General features: G+C 32.3%; 1 protein-coding gene across 1 annotated transcript; it reads left to right on the top strand.

Moving 5' to 3' along the window:
• The first annotated feature begins 3,115 nt into the window (after positions 1 to 3,115).
• LOC109791636 (squamosa promoter-binding-like protein 7) lies at positions 3,116 to 12,512 on the top strand. Its single transcript, XM_020350949.3, has 3 exons — positions 3,116 to 4,122; positions 5,714 to 5,832; positions 11,949 to 12,512. The coding sequence occupies exons 1-3, from the start codon at positions 3,500 to 3,502 to the stop codon at positions 12,188 to 12,190; spliced, it is 984 nt and encodes a 327-aa protein (XP_020206538.1). The 5' UTR covers positions 3,116 to 3,499; the 3' UTR covers positions 12,191 to 12,512.
• Positions 12,513 to 12,770: the final 258 nt, after the last annotated feature.

Genomic DNA, 12,770 nt, shown 5'->3' with positions numbered 1-12,770 from the left:
TTTTCTTTTCTCCTCCCATCTCTTTCTTTCTCTCTCTCTCCTCTTTCTCTCTCTAGGATTCTCTTCTCTCCAGTTATATTTTTTTTCACCCCTTGCCTCCTATTTATAGGCAACCAGAGTCACCCGGAACGGCCCGTATTGAATTCGGAATGGCCCGTTCCGAATCTTTCAAATGTACGCAAATTTGTAAACTGGAACGGCCCGTTCCAAAATCGGAACGGCCCGTTCCCAAAAAGCAGAACGGCCCGTTCTAAAATCAGAACGGCCCGTTCCGAGACTCATCCAGAACGGCCCGTTCTCCTTCCGGAACGGCCCGTTCTCCCTCCAGAATGGCCCGTTCCAAAATCAGAATGGCCTGTTCTCCCAGTTGGAATGGCCCGTTCTGGACCCGTTCCCAACTTAAAATTTAGTGTCTTTTTATTGCTTGGAACGGCCCGTTCCAATTTTGGAATAGCCCGTTCCAAGTTACCCATTTACCCCTCAAACTTTAATAAAATTTGCGAAAATGCCATTAATAGAAATTACAAAAATACCCCCTTTAGAAAAATGAATATTACAGGTAAAAATGAAGAAAAACAGGGAGAGACAACCCTATCCCTAGGATCGAGCACAGGACCTGAAAATCCCTCAAAAAACCCCAACTATTAGGGTGCAACTGGCAAGGAGCCGAGTTAACGAAATTCAAAAAATCGCATTCAAATTGGGAAAAGGGAAGACACACGCCTAATTCCCTAAAAAAGCACTGGTACATATAGAAAAAGGGGGGATTGGAGGTATCCCCCATGTATACACGCTCACCGGGCTGACAAGGCTCAAGCTGGATAAGCTTAGAAATGGATGGGTTACAGATCCTATACGATTTCCACATCACATTAATCTCCAAGAACGACTTGAAGACGCTCTGGAATTCCCCGACGTCACCCCTGACCCATTCGTAGCCAGAGATAACGGGGAAGGGCTCCCTAGGCTGGTTCCCCCCCTTTTTCTTTTCCGCGGCGGCCATCTTGGCGGCCATCGCCTTGCCGCGCGCCTTCCCTTTACCCTTGGCCGGCGCGGAAGGAGCGGCATCACTGTTACCAACCATCAAGACGATGAAAAGATTTGAGAAGAAGGAGAAGATTGAGATATCGAAGTACCTGGTACTCCTTTGACAAACGAAAGAACAAAAATGAAGGATGAGAACTCAGTTGCCGGAAATGGCGACGGAGGAGAAAAAAGATGAGGAAGATGGAAGACGAAGAGTGAGCAGAGAAACGAAGAGGCGTCGGAAGCAAGACAAAGGAAAAGAGTAAAGTGAAAGGGTAAAGGGCGCGAGAGAGAGAAAAGGGGTCTCCAAAATTCAAAACGGCAGTGACACGTGTCAGCAAGGGGACAAGACTGACAGCACATTAATGAGGCCCCATCATGATGAAGCACGACCATCATTACATAACTGTCATCCCCATTAACACGCTGCCCACGCGTTTCGGAACACGAAGTAACAGTTATGACACATGGCATCATGACAGGTAGGCGTACGTGAAGGGTCACGACCCCTTGTCGAGCTCGATTTTAACTCCTTGACCTGCGGCCTTCGGAGCTCGGGGGGCTAGTGTACTATCCGCATCGCTATGCCGAGCTCTAGCTCGGCATCACAGCGCAAATCAACCTCGGACACGCGCTAGGCGACGTCGGTCAAGACAAGGACCGCTATCCAAACAGGTCATAACTGACCTCGGGCCCAAGGCCCAGCAAAATCCTAATTCACACTAAGGTACGTGCATTACTTATACGAGACCCATACATCCACAAACACTATCTTTAGCATCGGAGTCTCTTTTGCAGGTACCACCCCCGCCTTGGAATAGCAATCGTACCCAGTGAAGGAGGCTCACCAATCTTGTCTAGCAGATCGTTCCTACGACCGATCTCCAGTAAGAACAGCTGATAATTAAAATTAGCATTACTATACAATGAACTTTTTATGTCAAGTATTTTGGACATTCTATGTCAATCCTAAATTTGTCATACATCCCAACAATATAAAATCATACACATTCTATAATAAACCATCACCTAACATAAAAATGTGCTTTATATATGATAGTTGGTTAATGTTTGTCATAATATAAGTGACAAATGTCATGTTTTTATTAGAATGACACTCACTATCCATGTTGAGTATGATCATATAGATCATAGTTGTAACACCTCAATTTTTATAAAAAATAATATATATATATATATATATATATATATATATATATGTGTGTGTGTGTAATGTCATTAAAAAATTTATAATATGATTTAGTTAAATAATTTTATTTGAAGATTATTTCATTATAATTTTTTATTATTCTTTTATGCTCTCATATCATTTAATTAATATTTTATTTTAACCACCATACATATTTACCAATATTATAATCATTACAGATGACAAAGATAATATTTTTTAATCAATATTAAATTCTGATTCTAAATATAAAAGAAATTATATTATTAATATGATATGTTCTAAATAAAATCATTCTCCTTTTCAAGTATATCTATCTTATATTTGTCTATACATTTCAACGACAATTAATTACTATTTTATGTGTGGTGATATATAGTTCGTACCATGATTAATAAAAAAACTCCATGTGTGTTTAATGGGCTATATATTGTGGGTTGAGCAATCAAGTTTGTATTAATAAACAAACTTCATTTACGCATCTCTCTAGAAAAATAAACAAAATAATTAAATTAGTATTAATAATTTTTTAATGAATTAATATTAATATTAATATTGCATGATAGACGCATCTAATATTTTATTTTGTTCAATCGATAATCTAAATTCTACTTTAATACACATATCTATTAAAAAAATCTCTTGATACTATTTAAAAAATTATTTTAGTAAATTTCTACTGATTTTCAGTTTAACACTTCATTATAAAGTTATAGTTTAAATTGAAGACTAAATAAATAAACAATAGTATTTAGTCAAAAACCTTGACATGATATTACGATGGATATATAGTGATAAATCGTGTGTTGGGTGTATATTTTAGTGATAAGAAAGAAAAAGAAAGAAAAAGAATTGATTTTGTTAGTTGACAGGCGTGAAACCGAGTTACATAATTATCTGTGGGGAGAGGGGTCTCTGATCCGCTTGTGTCTTATCAGTCCTTTCTCTCTCTTGCTTTAACTCGGATCCGTTTACTATCATTTCATTTTCCTCTTACGTGTGGTTTTAGGAGCACTCCACCCATTCACTCTCTCTCTAGGACTCACTAGCCCCTGCAGCTTTTCCTCTTCAGGCCGGGTACTTTTAACTCTTAACTCTTGAGTCTTAACCTGCACCCTCTTTCACACAACAAGAAAGGATCTCACTCAGAAATGCTCCTTCGTCGTCCCTTCCACTTCTGTTCCAACCCCATCGTCATCACCACGCTGCACCTATCCCCCTACCTTCCCTAAACACACACTCTTACTTTCTTTCTTTCTTTCTTCCACTTCCCACTTTCCTTACATGGACTTCCCAGGGAACATGTTCTGTCTCGGAAACCGAGACCTTAATAACGGTAACGCCTTCGCTTGGGACTCATGGGAAGCCACCACTAATGATAATAACAACAATACCAACAACAACAACAACGGTTCGAGGCTTCTCAACGCCTTCCACGGGGAGGGATCCGCTGCGGGGCTGGCCAACGCGCTCATGTTCCTGCCGCAAAACGGCGGCGTTTTGCGTCAGCGGCAGCATGCGTACGGAGGGGAGGGGTCTTCTCACTCGCACTCGCACTCGCACTCGCACGTGCACTCCGACCCGCACCTCACGTGCTTGAAGCTCGGGAAGAGGCATTACTTTGAGGACGCGAACGCGAGCGGAGGCGGAAGCGGAGGCGTGGCGCCTGGGTTGGCGTTGGGGGATAAGAGGGGGAAGGGGTGCTCTGCTGGCGCCGCCGCCGCCAAGGCGGTGGGGTTCACGGCGGCGGCGGCGACGGTGCCGAGGTGTCAGGTGGAGGGGTGCCACGTGGCGCTCTTGAACGCGAAGGACTACCACAGGAGGCACAAGGTGTGTGAGATGCATTCCAAGGCTCCCAGAGTTGTGGTGTTAGGGATGGAGCAGAGGTTCTGTCAGCAGTGTAGCAGGTCTCTTACTCTCATCATTTTCTCAAATACTCAAATTAATAAATATATATTTATATCAATGTGCTAAACCAGTTTTTTCGTCCAAAAATTTGAATCAACTATTGCAAATTTCCAAATACCCAAAGTTAAAATCAAGAAAAAAATTAATGGTACATACATAACTGCATATGTACTAAAAGTGCTTAATTAGTTAAATTTTTTTTCCAAAGTTTGATTTCTCTAAGAAAAGGTGTGTGTTTCTTTTCAAATGGGGTGAATTAAAGACGCACGTAAAGTGATTTACTTGCTCTCTCATATGGGTTTTTCTTTGTTCATCTGAAGAATGAAGATCGATATATATGTGATATTCTTTGATTTTGTAAACCTTTTTGACGGTTGTTTTAATTAATATTCGGCCTTTTGATCTGGATCTTTCTTCTACTTCTTGTTCTTTAATTTTTGAGTTAATTTAAGAGTTTAGATTTGTGATGTGGGAAGGTTGAAAGGATCGTTTTCTGAACATACTTTTGTGTATAAATATTTTTTTTATGACTATCGGAAGAATAATATATGATACTTGTGCATTCTATACAAATCTCGTAAGTTATTCTTATTGACATATTCTACCTTGCGCCTTAAAAAAAAAAAAAAACAGACATATTCTACCTTGCTTTGTTACGATTTTTCCTTTTTTTTTTCTCTTCTGTTATGACTGTCGGTCTCGGAGGAATAAAAAACGTGAAATATTTAATTTTATTGAATTTTTGCAGGCTCTAGTTTGAATTTAATTTTTCAGTAACATTTTTTGTTGCTTAAATGAAAAAGGATTTGCATAAAGTTCAGATTCGTAATTTGTAAAGTTAAAAGTTATCGTTTTTATGATGATACATTTGTGTTATTTTTTTTTACTTTTTTTAGGGTTTTTTTTCTCTCTATCGGAAGAATGATGATATATTCCTGTTACATTTTTTATTATTATTAATTTGTTTCGGTGAGAGTCGAGATTTTTGTGTGTTATGAAGCTTGAAAATATCTTAGTATCATTTTCAATTCTTGGTATTTATTTGTATTATTTTGTTGTTACTGTGTAGGAAGAATATATATATATATATGATACTTATGCATACTTCACAAATATCGCAAGTTATTATTCTTATGTACTTAGTCTACCTTGCTTTGTTATGATTTTTCTTTCTTTGTTTTTTCTTCTCTTTTTTATTCTGTTATGACTGTCGGTATCGGAGGAATAAATTTAAAATTAAAAACCTTTAAATTTACTGACTTTCTGCAGACTCTAGTTGTATTGATTTGATCTTTCTGTAACATTTTTTAGTGGTTTAAATGAAAATGAATTTACACAAGAGAGAAGAAGAAAGAGCCCTCATGATTCAGTAACTTTTTCATGAATGGTCCAAATCAGTTTACCAGAGTGAGATTTGTGAAACTGAGTTTATGTGCATTTCTTTTCTCAATACAGTATATATATTCGTATTATATTGTTGAAAAACACACTGTTGTTGTTTTTTGTGGTTTATTTATATTTTAGGGTTTGTTCATTTGTTAATTGAGATAACAAATATAGAAAATATGGTTGCGGGGATTGGATTTTTAGGTTTCACGTGGTGTCAGAGTTCGATGATTCAAAGAGGAGTTGTAGGAGAAGACTAGCAGGTCACAACGAGAGAAGAAGAAAGAGCTCCCATGATTCTGTTGCAAGGAATTCTTCACAAGGTATACTGTGTTAGTTAATTAATTCACCTTTTTTTTTACTTTTTTTTTATTTTTTATTTACAGTGCTTACACCACTTGATATATCTTTCTTACCAAATTTGGGTTCAATTGATTTAAGAAAATCTTTTGTTTTTCTTTTCTATTTTAAGCTCGTGTAAGAAAAGTGAAACTAGAAAATAAAAACATAAAATGGAAAAAAGTTATTTTCTTTAGTTTTTGCATAACCAAGAGATATTTTTATAATTAAAAGTAAAGTAGAAAATTAATTAAAACATGAAAATATTTTTTTGAAATTAACAAACCATATTTGTCAAATTCAACATTTTGTATCTTTTTTTTTTTCCCTCTTATATCCAACGTGTGTATACACTCGTTGGAATGTGAAATCATAATTTTCAAATTTTTATTATGAAATTGGATAGAGAGCTGTCTACAATCAATATTACTTGGGGCATCTAAAAGAGTTTAACTAGGGGAGTTTATTTGAACTTATAATGACTTATATAAATACATTTACACTTATTTTAATGTGCTTCTTGGTATCATTTATTAAAATAATTTTTTAACTTATTTCAATAATTTTTTTTATATCAAATTTAACATGTAAATATGAGATTTTGTCAAACTTGTTCTTAAACAATTTACCCAAAGCATAATTTTCTATTTTTACCCAAACATATTTATATTTCCGTTAATTAAGTTTTTAAAAATGTAGTATATATTGAAATAATTGAAATTAAATGAATTGGTGGAAAAAATGATATTGCGTTTACACACAGACCCGGCTCCTCAAAAGTTTAGAGAGTAAAATAACGTTATAAAAAAGTAAAATTCGCAACATTATTAATAAATCATGAGAAAGTGATATTACGTGTGTGGAGATATACATAATAAGTTATGGTTTGACTTAGTTGTAAAGTCGGAACAGTGTCTATAAGATGTTACGTGGTTGTATCATTAATTTTTATGGATAGGAAATGATATACTAATTAATTTTTATGGATAAGAATAATATACTACGTGATAAGTTATGTGTTATTAGCTGTTAGTTTTTTCATCAATATTTGTTGTAATTCACTTTATTTTTTTACTCACGTTAGATTATACAATATATTTGCCAAATTGGGATATTGAAGCATTATTTTTGTTTAACTTGCATGTATATTTACTATTAATTATTAATATTGATAAATCAATTAATTAATTTTTTATGTTTAGAATTTGACTATACAATGGAGAGACATGATTTTTTTTTTTTCATCCAAAACAACTCTAATTTCTCACCAAATCAATTCGTTTCATCAAGCCTGCACATTTCAAGTCAAGGGTCTGAAGGATTAGAAAATTAAGATGCTGAATGTCTAGTTGACAGGTAAAAATGCAAGTATTGATGTTATCCTGAAGAAATAATTGGTTATTTTTATCAGTTGTGGGAGATTATTTTTTTAAAATACGTGATTATTTCTCTGAAAAATAAACGTTAATTACAATATATTATTTTAATTTACTTTTCTGTTGTTCTAATTCCATAATATAGTAAAGTCAAAAGAATTACTTTTCTTTACCAAAAAAAAAAAAAGTTCAATAATCTGGCAACAATGAATGTGCACATACATATACCAATTGGCCCTCATGTCAAAATTGTATGGTAATACGGGTAGAATACGCAAATGTAAAATGATTTGTATTTGTTTACACTGATTTAAACTGTGTATGTGGTTTTATATTCGATCTTCGTTCATTTTATAAATGATGCTACTAATTTTATAATATATTTTTTTTTACCAAATTGTGTTTCCACAAATCACAATGTGGTTAATTTTAAAAATTCATAAGTTTCCACAAATCACAATGTGGATAATTTTTGTTTTAAAAAATCTACAGTAAGAAAGATGATATTAAATGCAAAAGTTGTGTTTTACAGCCTGATTTTTCTTTTTTTAATTAGAAGTCATGTTGCATTACATCATTTTTTTTTCTGCTAAAGACCCGTGTTTCGTAACATAATTTTTTGTAATGTGTTCTGTACATTGAAGTTATAACTTTTAGTAGAAAAATATAAAAATTTAAAGTAAAAATTGTCGTTACAACACACGACTTCTACATCCAAAAAAAGAATAAATTAATTAAAACACAATTTTTTGCATTTGGTATGTTACAAACTTATGTATTTTGTTGTATTTTTTAATCTAAACTTTTGGATAAAAATGATTTACTTAAATCTGACTTTTTTTTCAGTCATACTACTTAAATCTGACCTTTTTAAAGTCATACGATACAGAAATTTTTGGTAGAATTTATCCTGTTTTGGTTTTTTTTTTATTTAAAAAAAGCTGAAATTTTTTAGAGGAGATAATCAGATTGAATCAAATTTTACAAAAGATTAATGAAGCAAGTGAGTACTTAGTACTTGTGATCTAAAAAAAAATAAACTAAGCAAAGTACGTAGTACTTCTGCTGTTTGATGCAGCTGAAAGAGAGATGATTCACTTGGAATATTTTTAATTAAAAATTGGAAAATAATAATATAAAGTCTAAAATATATTTTTAATTCTTTATCTTATTATGAGATTAGTTTTATTTTCTTAATCTTATAAAAGATTTATTTTGGTATTTAACTTTTAAACTTAAATTAATATTGTATTTTCAAACAATTATTGCTTTTTCTTATTTTAGGGCATGATTTTGATATCCTTTTTCATTGATTTAAGATTCTCTTGAATGAAAATTATATAAACCAACTATTGTTTTAATAAAAAAAGGTATGAAGTCAGTGAAAATCACACGAAAAGCGCAACTTTGGAGAATATGAAAACTGAAAATTTTAATATATGATTTTCTTTTAAGACTGACTTTTCTTGTAATTTTCATTATATTTGTAAACTGTTTTTGGGGTTTGGACATTAATTGCGATATTCGCAATTTTCATATAAGGAAATTTAATAAGATAATTTTTACATTTTAAATAAATAAACTAATTCAAAATTATTCTCCAAATTAAACAATATTAATTCCAATTTGAAAATTACATGACTAGAGTCTTCAAGAAAAAATAAAAAAAAAAAGAGACCAAAATAATTTTATTGACCAGATAAAAGACTAAAAGTATGATTTAAACTAATCTATGATTTCATTAATTTTAATAAAATTGATAATGTTTACAAAATTACCAAACATTATACAAAACGATTCGTTAATTAATTTTCAAAACTAATGTAATTTCAAATAAATTTGGGAAGTTTGTTCACAGAGGAAAATAATTCTTTCATTTCAAATATTCTAAGGACAAAGTGCCTTCGATGTATATGGAAATGCATATTAACAAAACAGACTATCTGCTAAAATTACGAAATTATTTAGAAACATGGCAGAGTTTGAGAGAAAGTGAGAGGAAAAATTCAGAATAATCATATTGCATTTTGAAAAGTAGGTTTACAACGCCGTTGATGTTGAATACATACCTGAGCACATAGAAGAGAAACTAATAAATTACTAATAACAAAGTATGTAGTTAACTCAACAAACTACTCTCATTATTACATGTACAATAAAAACCTTGAGTTATGTGCATCAAGTGAGTTGTACTAATAAAACCTAGACGGGGCTCATTTTTTTTAATGAAATAGATTTTTAGGTATTGAATTAACTTTTTAGAAGAGTCTGCATCTGTTATTCCACCAATTAAATGAGTTTGTTCTCTCACTTCAATTATGTGTTGATTTGTCATTGACGTAGACTGATAGGATGGCTTTTTATGAGTATTAAGACACATGATTATCATCTATGGATCTCTTGTTCTTTTGTTTCTTTTTTGTATTCTTTCTGATTAATTCATTCTATTACCCCCAGCATGTTCTTCATTTTCTGCCCAATTGCAGAACGGGGAGAAAAAAAAAACTTCCTGCTTTCGTTATTAATTCAGATAAAATTTAGGCACATATTTAACTTTGGTTATATACTATGAGGTTTGCATTAAATGTATGACAAATGAGAACATATCATCATGTATATATATTTTAATGAGGTTTAGAAACATATTATCTAAGTGATACTTTTAAGTCTAATTAAAGAACAAAACTAACAATTTTACTCATGGTATGGCATATTATTTAGGTGAAACTTTAATTCTAATCAGAGAATAACACCAACAATACTTGTAGTTTTTTCTTATCAAATTTAAAGTTTTGGGGCTTCAGTGTTAAATTTTAAGGCATTTTAATTTTGAAAAATATTCTCTCTTTCTCGGTATGTGTTTTTATATTGTGTGTCGTGAATGTGCACTACATTTATTTTCTCTTATATTATTTTGATGATAAGTACCTGAAGAATTATGGACAATTCTTCCATCAAATCTTTAAAGGGACAATGGTAAAGTGGGGTAATATTTTTGGGTTTAAATACGTATTAGTTTCTTTTAAATGAATGAGTTTTGATTTTATTTTTGTAGTTATCTTTCTTCATCGAAAGGTTGAAATTTTTATTTTTGGTTTCTATTAGTATGTAACATTAATTAACATACTGTGTTTATATATAGAAGATCAAGGGATCATCTTGAGTGGTATAGACCAGTACATGTGCTACCATGTTGGAAGATGATACCTCTAAATTTTGTTCTAAATTCCTAAAATATAGCATTATTTATGTAGCTTACAATGAATGTTAGGGGTTAAAAATTAAAAATAATGACTTTATATATCAAAAAAGTGAAAAGCTAAGAAAAATGTTTTTTCAAAAATTAAAATCAAAATTTCTTCATTTTATAAGAGAAAAAATAGATATTTAATTCATAGAGGAATGAAAAATAATTGCAAATATTAAAACCAAAATATGTTAATTTATTGAGATTAAAAATATATTTAAGTAAATAGTTTATTCATTCACAGATAATACGCCGAGCTTACACATTCATATTTATTGGGCTTATCATTTAAGAGAAATGATTTACTGTGAGAGAAAGGGACCAAATTTTAGCTGTAATTCATCCCTATGTGGTCTAAAGTAGAAGCTAAAGTGACAAGATCAATCACTCACTGGTTATGTAATCTTCAAATAAGATCTAGACTTAAAAATCAATTTAAGATTGGATGGTCAAAACAAACTTTCCTCACTTCTTATAAATATAGTTTTCTCACTTGCAGAAATTTGTAACAAAAAAAACAAAATAACTTGCTTGTTTTTATTTTGTATTACATATATTAAATGGTTACTCTTACATGTAAAATTTGTGATTCAAATACTAGCACCATTATTATGTGCACATCTAGTGGTAGGATAGTCGAGAATAAATAAATTATGGATCGACTATTTTTTAGCCTCTATATTTACTTTTATTTTATTACACTTGGTCAGTACAAGGCATAATAATATCAAGTGTCATCCAAGTTAGTTTGATATCCCCATCTGAAATGTTGTCAACTTTAGTATTCATGCTGATTATAATAAATCTCATACTTTAACAAAGCCTTCATGTTAATTTGATATCTAATATAACGATGATTACTCTTAATGTACTCACTATTAAGAATGTATTTGGAAAGATGTTGGGTTGAGCCTAACACGTTTTTTCCAATCCACTGTTTTGAGCTTTGTAATTCATGAATGAACGTTTGGTGTTTTGCAAACAGCAATCCAAAAACACCCTAATACATTTTCCTGGATTATTTAATCCTGTTCAACTTCACATCAATGTCGTTTTATATTTTGAATTATCACTGCTTCATTTAATTGGAATACAATCATTTCCAAAACTAAGTTGTTTAAAGGTAAGAGCTAGGTCTCATTACAAAAGTATTGCATTTGCATTCATGGGAGAACTACACCTTCTCTAAGGTTACATTTGCTATCTTAACCTCCCTATGTTTTTGTCTTTTATAATCTTAGAGTCTGTTTGGATACAAGTTTAGAAGTGTTTTTAAGAGCTTCTCTCTGAATTATTTTCAATAGAGAAACTTTAAAAAATGTTTCTAACTTGTATCCAAACAGATTTTCAGTGAAGTGAGGAGGTTCTGGGAGAAATAAATGACATTGTGAAGTTGATAAAAGTAATCTCAACTTATAAATTTCTTTGTCCATAAATATTGTGTTGATGATTGAAGTTTTTCCATACTTATGAACAGGAGGGTGTGCTCTCTCTCTTCTGTCATCTAGAAGTGATTCATGGCTTTCTCCTTCTGACCTCTCCACAAGATGCAGTGCGGCGTTGCGCGAATTGATCGCAGAAAACCGGGCAGCAATCATGGCCAGGCAGTTTGTTTCAGATAGAGATTGGCATTTTCACCACCATGCAGCGGAAGAGTTCAAGGAGATCCAACCTGAGTCCAATTACCTCCCACAACAGATGTTTCCGCAGACACAGTGAAGAAGGATCCATGAGGAAATGAAAGAGCTCAAGCTACTTGGCCCAAAGGTTAGGGTAACAAGATTTCAGATTGTGGACATTTATGGTTAATGCCTAAAGAAAGGGCAGTGTGTGTGACTCAAGTTTTCAATTCTTTAATTTGCTAAAAATAAAAGTTTAGAACTTCTTTACAGGGCCAGGGTGCTAGCTAGCTAGACTAATTTATTAGGCTAATAAATCCTAAGGTTGTATTTGCATCTCTGTATGTTTCTGTGTTTGCAAGGTTGTTTTACATTGAATTCAATCACTTGAAAGTTATATTGAATAATTGGGTTCACTAAAATGTTTTGCATTACGTTTTAAAGGAGAAATCAAATAGCTTTTGCATTTGAACTTTATAGGGACCCCAAGCACACTGCATGAATCTCAATTCATTGCATATGATATCCATGAAAAACATGGGATAGGAGGTTAATTATTTTGATCAACTGTGATCTGATTGATCTGAAGCATACTTTGACTTGATTAGTCAGTTTGGTTTCTAGCATCGCATGAAATAAATTTAATTCCTCAATTTAATAGCTATTGTCAATTTGTTGCT

Source organism: Cajanus cajan, chromosome 4 (genome assembly GCF_000230855.2).
Source record: "Cajanus cajan strain Asha chromosome 4, NIPB_CcT2T_4, whole genome shotgun sequence".
NCBI lineage: Eukaryota > Viridiplantae > Streptophyta > Magnoliopsida > Fabales > Fabaceae > Cajanus > Cajanus cajan.
The sequence above is the reverse complement of the archived record's forward strand: the minus strand, read 5'-3'. Positions and strand labels throughout refer to the sequence as shown.

Bases quoted from the DNA above. Each gene is read 5' to 3' on its own strand.
- LOC109791636 (XM_020350949.3), top strand. From the start codon at position 3,500: ATGGACTTCCCAGGGAACATGTTCTGTCTCGGAAACCGAGACCTTAAT. The intron at 4,123-5,713 runs GTCTCTTACTCT...TTGGATTTTTAG, and splicing joins TTCTGTCAGCAGTGTAGCAG to GTTTCACGTGGTGTCAGAGT. The intron at 5,833-11,948 runs GTATACTGTGTT...ACTTATGAACAG, and splicing joins TGCAAGGAATTCTTCACAAG to GAGGGTGTGCTCTCTCTCTT.